We start from the raw sequence: 8,672 nt of genomic DNA, 5'->3' as shown, positions 1-8,672 counted from the left end.
AATTTGGTCTTAATAGACAGCAACAAAATGCGTGGCAAAAGGGTAGAGAGAGAAATACTTCGGAGATGATCTCCTGCAGAAACTGGACGTTGAAGTTTCCTCGCCCGACTGGCAACTACCCACTAAATTCTTGCCACGTAAGAAAGTTGACAGGTTATCTCCTGTAATAATGGCATACAATTAATTAATTACACTTTACATTTACAAATGATAGATTATTACATTGATTTTTTATTGTAATTAAATAATTATAAAAGTATTATATAAAAAATTGCAAGTAAAATACTTTGGAATTTTACGCTTCATTAAATATTTTCGTGTATCATGCTTTTCACATGGGTAATGTTATGTTTAGGCTGTCATCAAAAACTAATAATATTAATATTACTAAAATATATAAGTGGATATGCATTACCTGATGGCAATAACATGGCGCATGTAAAAACTATAGTAGATTATGAAATGTTAAATGTTCTATGATTGCATTTTATATTATTATACCAATTAAAAAGTTTTCACACTTTACGTTTAGATTATGAACTTGAAAAAATAAATCAAATCTTATTCAATAAATAAAAAAATCATATATTACTTAATAAATTAAATACTCGAATATTAAATTACGAATAACTTAATTACTCTTTCCAAATAAGTTTTTATGGCATGTATAACTTTATCTTTGCGATTGACCTAATCATTAAGTTTTATGATTAATCTCCTATGGGATAAGCACTAAATAATTTTTAACTGAGAACAACTTCTTTGATAAGAATGGATTTTTTATAACTCATCACTAAAGGGTAATCCAAAGATTGTGGTGCACATGAAATGCTCATTGGATTTGGCCAAAGCGATATGTTTTGTTCTGGTATCTCATTTACAGTTAAATTTAAATATAAAATTACTTTTTTTTGAAAAGAATAATAAAATGGAATAGTTTTATTAATACGTGCAAATAATAAAACACAATATTGTTATTGTATAGTGTTTTAAACTTTCCTAACGAGTTTAAATATATGTAACCTGATGTACGTTAATGTGATTATATAAGTTAATTAAATTTTTTTGTGTTTTTTTTTAATATGATTTTTGGATGTGCTTGTTATGAATTTAAATTGTCTGTAAAATTTAAAAAATTTATTATTGATGCACAGGATAAAAAAATTTAATCATAAATCTTGAATATTATTGTTCTCAACTAATTATAAAAGATATTAATATTTATTTTTTATTTTGAAAAAAGAAAAATTAAAAATTTATTATTTTGAGTGAGGGGTCGCTTATCAATTACTGGGCCAAACGTTCGAGCCATGGGATTTACTCATTGGCTTTGGGTCTAAAGTCCATGTCATTTGTGGGTTCGAGACTAGAAATTAACATGAAAGCCCAGTCAGAAATAATCTTTTTTCTTTTTTCTTTTTTAAGATTTTTATCAGATTGACTATTCTTTGCGGTGGGTGAAAAGACAACTTATCCACCAAACAAGCGATGGGAGGCCAAAAAGCCCAAAAAGTGCAAAAACAGTGGGCGCTCCTGCTTCTGAAGCATCCCCACTTTGCTAACCAAGAAACATCCAATCGAACGACCCTTATTTTAAGATCGAATCCAATCAGCCCAACCCAACGGCCACGATTCGCCTGTCACCCCAATTATTAGAATAGTCAACCCAAAATATCCTAATCCCCTTAATAGCAATAAAATATCCTTGATCCTTATCCAGTTCGTCCAGTATTGAACCGCATCGCTACATAATAATCTTCTTTAGGAAAACAAGATTTAGCAGAAAAGAAAGAAAACTCCGTGTTTTTGTGTACGTTTGGTTACGATGATAAAGTCGATTCTACTCCGTACCTATTCGTCTGCTATCCTCGTCGAGGCCAAAGATATCCACCGTACTGGATTATCACCGTCGTCGAAAACGAGATTTACTTCGACGATTCGTTGTTCTTCGAGCAGCGACGCTTACATACCGAAGCTCGAGCCTTTTAGCAGAACAAAATTCGAGCGGGCCATTAAAGAGCCTCCCTTGATCGAGAAATCCGAGAAGGAGCTCGCTGGTACGTAATTATTTTTATAACATTTTTAAACTTAGGTGATTGTATTTACTTCGTTTATTTTATTGATTTCAGTGAAATTTTGAAATTTTCAGATTATTGTTCGACGCTTGAAGGCGACGATTCTTATAGTTGCTGGAGAGCTTATTTCGAACTAAAAGATCTTGAGGCAAGTTTTTAGATTTTAAATTTAAATATTGCACCTGTTTGGATGATGAGAAAATACAGGAAAAAAAAAAGAAAGAAGAAGAAAGAAAATAAGTACGTATTAGTTTAACTAGTATAAAATAAGTACGCGACAATCAATTGAACTTTTATGTGAAGCTTATAAAATCCATAATAATTCGCAATGTTTGTATCTTACTGATGTGATTATGGTAATTTTATTAGGAAGCTACCATGGACAGCCTTTTTTTTTTTTTGGGTTTAATTCATTTCTGTTTGAATTTTTAGTAAATGAATCAAAGCAAAAAAAAAACTTTTTTAATGGCATAATTGTAGTTTCTAATTTTAATTTCTCTCTTTCATGCATAACAGAGAGAGACACCGAAAGAAGATGTAGAGAAGTTAATTCTTCAAGCAGGGGGCGTTAAGTCCTTGATTGGATGCTTGCATGGAATTGCTTCCATCCGCAACAAGGGAAACGGCAGCGGTTATTTTAGTATGTCTAAGCCATTGAATACTGAAAATGAAGGAAAAAGATTCTTCCATATCCCAGATGGGTTGCCGAAATCTGCAGAGGAAATCGAGGAGGAAGAGAGAGCTAGAATGCCTGATTCGCCATTTACTAGATTGCTTAGAACTAAAGGCACGTCGCCTGCTTGGTACTCTCCTGCCCCTGACCACGAAGCCGATTGATACACGAAAGCTTGCAATTGAGTTTGCATATAGCTTCATTGTAGATAAAAAGTGTGGCGGAGTTTTTTTAAGAGTCAATTTTCTTTTGTTTTTAGCAAAAAAGGTTTCCAGGGGCTGGACTGTGAAGCTCTGAGCTGTGTGATATTGGAATATGGGATTGCTTTGGAGAGGTGTATCATAGTGGCAAAATGACTGTTATTGTTGAAAGTTTGCTTGCATTTCCAGAACAATATTGTTCATCGCTCATTTTTGTATCTATAGTCAAAATTTTCTTTGCTTTCATTCATACGAAGTATATTTGTACTACTAGGGATGGATGCTAGAAATGTGGTTCCTTGGATTTGTGATTAACAAGTTATAAGGGACAAGTATAGCCAAACTAACAAAATAGGAGGAAATTAAGCAAGTGATTACATGCTCTTCCCAACATAACGTGCTTAGGGAGGGCAAATTTTTCATTTAACCGTAAGTTGCAGTAATTTGAATAGTAATCTAAGTGGCAGTCAGAACCAGTGCAGGGAAATTCTTCAGACGATTCTGTATCACATCCAATTATGTTGTGGCCAGTGGGGACAAACTATGCTGGATTGAAAATCCCAGGTCTACATTCTGCAGACTTTACTGTCATTCTGTTGATTATGCTTTCTCCTCCAGTTATCAGAACTGTGCAGTTGAAAGAAGGGGGAAAATAACTAAACCATTGAGTTTGACAAACAAGTAAATTGCCAATTGTCGGGAATTTGTCACATCAGATGCCACAATTTATATGCCAAGATATAGAAGCAAGAATTTGATGTTATAAAGGGAATATAGAATTACAGATTAATCTTGTGCACAAATAGAAGATTTTCATGTCCAGGTCCAGCCATAAAGCTTACAATCTGGCAGCAGATATATGGCAAGGGGACTTGGTCAGTTGTTAGTTTTGAGCTCTGGTTTCATTTAGCCTTCATCCCGCGAACCATGCAATGCCCCTCCCTAAAATTTGTGTCTAAAATTAGAGGCAAGTCTAAAATTTTGTGGTGTCCAGACGAACCCAACAAACTTTCCGGTGCTAAAACAGGAGCCAACTTCCAATGACCTCTCAATGTCTGCCAAACCATACCTTCCTTCTCCCTCAATATAACCCACCCCTCTTCAGAACCATCTGCCTTCTATAAGCAGCCTTGGGCCTACCAAGGTGGTCAGCAATGGCTAAACCTCAAAGATTGCAGGCCTTTGGCTGCTTTCTTTTCTTCTCTTTCCTTCTCTCTTCATTATCAACGTTCACTTTTGCATTGTCTGACGCTGAAGCATCCTATATTGCTCATCGCCAGCTCCTAACCCTTCCTGAAAATGGCGAACTTCCAGAGGATTTTGAATATGAAGTCAAAATAGTTGAAACTTTCGCCAATCAAAGGCTCAAGAGGGCTTACATTGCCCTTCGTGCCTGGAAAAAGGCAATGTACTCCGATCCATTGAACACAACTGGCAACTGGGTTGGCCCCAATGTGTGTGGCTACACCGGTGTCTTCTGTGCTCCGGCACTGGATGACCCCAAGTTGAGTGTTGTAGCCGGCGTTGATCTTAACCATGCTGACATTGCTGGATACCTTCCAGCAGAGTTGGGGCTTATGACCGATCTTGCATTGTTCCACATAAACTCTAACAGGTTTTGTGGAATTATACCTAAGAGCTTGTCTAAGCTTACGCTTATGCATGAGTTTGATGTCAGCAACAACCGCTTTGTTGGTCCTTTCCCAGAAGTTGTTCTATCATGGCCAGGGCTCAAGTACCTTGATGTCAGATTCAATGATTTTGAAGGCAAACTACCTTGTGGCATTTTCGAAAAGGACCTTGATGCGTTGTTCTTGAACAACAACAGGTTCACCTCCACCATTCCCGAAACGATTGGCAAATCCACGGTGTCTGTTGTGACATTTGCCAACAACAAATTCAGCGGATGCATTCCACACAGCATTGGCAAGATGGCGAACCTGAATGAGATAAATTTCATGAACAATGACCTTGGTGGTTGCTTCCCAGCAGAAGTTGGGTTGCTAAGCAACGTGACTGTCTTTCATGCCGGTCTCAACTCATTTACAGGCATCTTGCCACAAAGCTTTTCGGGCTTAAAGAAGGTTGAGCTCTTGGATATTTCTCACAACAAGCTGACAGGAATTGTACCCGAGAATGTCTGCAAGTTGTCGAGCTTGTCCAATTTCACATTCTCTTACAACTACTTCAAGGGAGAGGCCAATGCTTGCATTCCACCTTCAAGGAAGGACATTGTGATAGATGACACCAGCAACTGTTTAGGTGGTAGGCCAAAGCAGAAGTCAGCCAAGGAATGCTATCCCGTGGTGAGCCGCCCTGTGGACTGTAGCAAGGACAAGTGTGGTGGAGGCTCTTCACCTTCCAAACCACACGCTCCTAAGACACCATCACCTTATAAATCCAGCCCATCAAAGCCACAGCCAAAACCACCCGTCACAGCGCCTCCACACCCAAAGCCGAAACAATCCACACCGGAGGAGCCACATCGACGACCTCCGGTACAGCGGCACCCTAAACCACCATCTTCAGCACCAGCACCGTCACCTGATCCACATGACCAATCTCCAGTGACTCCTATCAGGCCACAAGCACCTAAGAACCCAACTCGAGAGCCACCCCCAGCACCTAAGAAGCCGACTCCTGAGTCGCCAAAATCACCAGCAGCACCGGAGAATCCAACTCCCAGCCACCAAAATCATCACCAATGCCTTCACCTGACCCATACGGTAATTCTCCTGTTGGAGATGTCCGCTCACCTCCACCACAGTCTACTCACCACCCCCACCCGTGCACTCACCCCCGCCACCAGTCCATTCACCACCGCCACCACCAGTCCATTCTCCACCACCACCTCCACCTGTCTTCTCACCACCCCACCAATTCACTCACCACCTCCACCAGTCTACTCACCCCCACCACCGCCACCTGTGTATTCACCACCTCCACCAGTCCATTCACCACCACCTCCTGTCTACTCCCACCACCACCAAGTCTACTCCCCTCCACCACCTGTCCATTCACCACCCCCACACCCGTCTACTCTCCACCACCACCACCACCACCTGTCCACTCTCCACCTCCACCAGTTTACTCACCACCACCACCTGTACAATCCCCACCTCCACCGGTTTACTCACCACCACCACCACCAGTTCCAACTCCATCTCCTCCTCCTCCTGTTGCTTCTGCACCGCCACCTACCGAGGAATTTGTCCTCCCACCAAACTTGGGATTCCAGTACTCTTCGCCACCTCCACCAATGTTTCCAGGCTACTAAATAGTATAGCCTTAAACATCTTTATATTGTATATTCCCCCTTTTGGCTATAAAAAATGAAAAAAGAAGCAAAGAGGCTAAGTACACAGGCATTTTGTTAGCTTGACTTCTCAATGGATTTGCAATTTCCATTAAGTAGAGAAGTTTCTTACATGCATATGAATCTCCATGACATCTGATTTGCAATTATTAAGTGCATTTATTTTTGTTGAATTCGTGATTTCATGTAGACAAATCTGCATGACATTGAAAAGAGAAAAAATTCCAAATGATCATACGCTTTCTCATATTTTGAAATGGCACACAGCTTTAAACAAATGATAAATAACACCAATGCCTTAACTCTGTTATGTTATTAAGAGCTATAAATCAACAATAGAATTATAATGAAATAATAAACAAGAACAATTGTTGCATCCTGTGATGTTCATGTTTAGGCGTAGACAATTCCAGTTATGTCATGAAACATCACGTGAAGCCAAAAGTTTCACCATTTTTATTACTTTTTCTTCATTTTGTTGTGACTTTATAACTTTTAAATACAAGACATGTAGCCTTACGATGTAATCGGTTCTAATCTCCCTATCTCCAAAGTGAAACCAAAAGGACCAAGAAGTTCTACTTACAAAGACTTGATCAGTTGCACTACCTTATCTATGGATGGCCTATCTTGTGGATTGCGTGACAGGCAAAGCCAGGCAATTTCAATCATTCCGACCATGTTCTCCTTCACTTCTCCCAATTTCTCATCGTATATACTATTCAGCCCTTCTTTCCTTTTCTTTTCTTTTATGTACGCTCCCAGGTTGGTCACTGAAGGCCTCTTCCCAGTGATTAGCTCTAGTAGCAGTATTCCAAAGCTGTAAACATCAGACTTCTGTGTAAACATTTCTGGATGATTCTTCAGTTCAGGCGCCACACGGCCAGAGTTTCTTTTGATTATCTTTTCCTGAGGTACTAGGTAAGGCGTTTCGTAGCTTGAAAGACAAGCAGAAAAATCCATTCGAATCAAGATGTTCGAAGCCTTAATCACCCCACAAACAAGTGCTTCACCATTTGGAGTTTCTCGGCTATGAATTGAGGCAACTGCCTGTGCTGCACACAATGCTATCTGTTTCCTAATTCCCCAGTTTAATGGAGTGAACTGAATCCCTTCGCTGCCTACATATTTGCAAATGATAGAAAAGTTAATTAAAACTCTAACATCATCCATATCTATAAGCTGCCAAAAGCATCAGAGTTTCTACTCCAAGAAATCGAACAGAATATGTGTTAAGAGTTTCAACTAACAGTTCGACAAGTTTAATCAGGTTCAATCAGAAATATACCCCAGAAAATGGATATGAAAATTAGGTTAAGATACAGGAAGAAATCATAGCTTACCATGTAAAAGCTCCTCCAAACTCCCCAGGATCACATAGTCATACAGAATAAAAGCCTCTCCTCCGTACCAAAAACTGAAATGTATTGGTAAGAGCCAAGCATCCCGGATTCCTCCAAAGAAGTTAATCCACAAGTCAAGATTAACGGCATCCGTGATCAGGCCTTCTCTGATCTTTCGGATTGTGACAATTGACCCACATTTAAGAACAACCTTAAACAAAGTCCCCAGGGTACCTTCACCAAGCCTAGTTTTTGGAATCTGAGCCATTTCTGGTGGATCATATTTCTTTGCCACTGTTATGTCCCCAAAAATTACCTTCATAGGAAGTGTCACCTTAACTTCCAGCAATGAAACTGGGGTTGTAGTTGTCACTTTTCCATCACTGGATTTAGGCTTCTTTTTCCTAGCCCATCTCAAAACAAGAAAGGCATAGAAAAGTGCAAGTACGATGCTCACACAAACGACCACTACTCGGATATTATGTCCCAACATTCAGAATGGATCAACAGAAACCCCCTGGTGCTGCTCTATCAGGAAACCTGGTGGACTTAAGATTTTCAGTTTTTGCCTTCATGAAATGTTAAAGAATAGCAGTAGCATAATTTTTTCCCCTCTTTCCACTTTTGTATTTTTTAGCTTGTAGTGGTTCATAGTTTTTTCCACCATGGTCCTTGGGATGATCAGTCAGCCACACCGGACCCTTTCACTGCCTTGCGTACGTAGGAAATTCATTTCAAACTTCTGATAGAACAAAAAATGTATAGGGTCCACAGGGTCTTGATTAAATGTAGTCGTAAACAGATTAAAACTTAGTCAATTCAAAAAATGCAAGAAAGTACCCATCAATCAGGATCATTAATTTTCTTAGCATGCATTAGTTGATGATTAGTGATCAATCAACTAGCTGCTGAATCAAATGCAATTATGCATTTCAAACACCTTATAAACTTTGACATTTGCGGTTAACAGGTCTTTATTATGGTCAACAAGTGAAAAACCAACAATGGGTCGAGAATGGGAATCGGTTTGGTCCGTTTGGAAAGAGAGAGAAGGGGAAGATTGGC

General features: G+C 39.3%; 3 protein-coding genes across 3 annotated transcripts; 2 read left to right on the top strand and 1 right to left on the bottom strand.

The window, feature by feature from the left end:
- Nucleotides 1-1,708: 1,708 nt before the first annotated feature.
- On the top strand, nt 1,709-3,198 carry MEE14 (maternal effect embryo arrest 14). The gene is made up of 3 exons (XM_021431021.1): nt 1,709-2,057; nt 2,150-2,223; nt 2,592-3,198. The coding sequence occupies exons 1-3, from the start codon at nt 1,826-1,828 to the stop codon at nt 2,910-2,912; spliced, it is 627 nt and encodes a 208-aa protein (XP_021286696.1). The 5' UTR covers nt 1,709-1,825; the 3' UTR covers nt 2,913-3,198.
- Nucleotides 3,199-4,054: 856 nt separating this feature from the next.
- Nucleotides 4,055-6,435, top strand: LOC110418748 (Leucine-rich repeat (LRR) family protein). Its single transcript, XM_021431553.2, is given in 2 exon segments — nt 4,055-5,977; nt 5,980-6,435. Coding segments are annotated over 2 exon segments (2,121 nt in total). The 5' UTR covers nt 4,055-4,102; the 3' UTR covers nt 6,226-6,435.
- Nucleotides 6,436-6,846: 411 nt separating this feature from the next.
- Nucleotides 6,847-8,100, bottom strand: LOC110418780 (putative inactive receptor kinase At1g48480). Its single transcript, XM_021431602.1, has 2 exons — nt 7,608-8,100; nt 6,847-7,385 (listed from the first exon to the last, which is right to left on the bottom strand). Exons 1-2 carry the CDS (start codon nt 8,098-8,100, stop codon nt 6,847-6,849), a joined length of 1,032 nt encoding a protein of 343 aa, XP_021287277.1.
- Between the last annotated feature and the right edge of the window lie 572 nt (nt 8,101-8,672).

The sequence above is a fragment of the Theobroma umbraticum genome, unplaced genomic scaffold (genome assembly GCF_002168275.2).
Source record: "Theobroma umbraticum cultivar Fairchild unplaced genomic scaffold, ASM216827v3 scaffold_50.0, whole genome shotgun sequence".
Classification (NCBI taxonomy): Eukaryota; Viridiplantae; Streptophyta; class Magnoliopsida; order Malvales; family Malvaceae; genus Theobroma; species Theobroma umbraticum.
Note: the sequence above shows the minus strand (reverse complement) of the source record. Positions and strands in the feature narration are given on the sequence as shown.

What these genes read in the sequence shown, in the direction of transcription:
- MEE14 (XM_021431021.1), top strand. Translation starts at nt 1,826, where the DNA reads ATGATAAAGTCGATTCTACTCCGTACCTATTCGTCTGCTATCCTCGTC. An exon ending in ATCCGAGAAGGAGCTCGCTG is followed by an intron (nt 2,058 to 2,149) that starts GTACGTAATTAT and finishes TGAAATTTTCAG; the next exon opens with ATTATTGTTCGACGCTTGAA. An exon ending in TCGAACTAAAAGATCTTGAG is followed by an intron (nt 2,224 to 2,591) that starts GCAAGTTTTTAG and finishes CATGCATAACAG; the next exon opens with AGAGAGACACCGAAAGAAGA.
- LOC110418780 (XM_021431602.1), bottom strand. Translation starts at nt 8,100, where the DNA reads ATGTTGGGACATAATATCCGAGTAGTGGTCGTTTGTGTGAGCATCGTA. An exon ending in TTTGGAGGAGCTTTTACATG is followed by an intron (nt 7,386 to 7,607) that starts GTAAGCTATGAT and finishes GCAAATATGTAG; the next exon opens with GCAGCGAAGGGATTCAGTTC.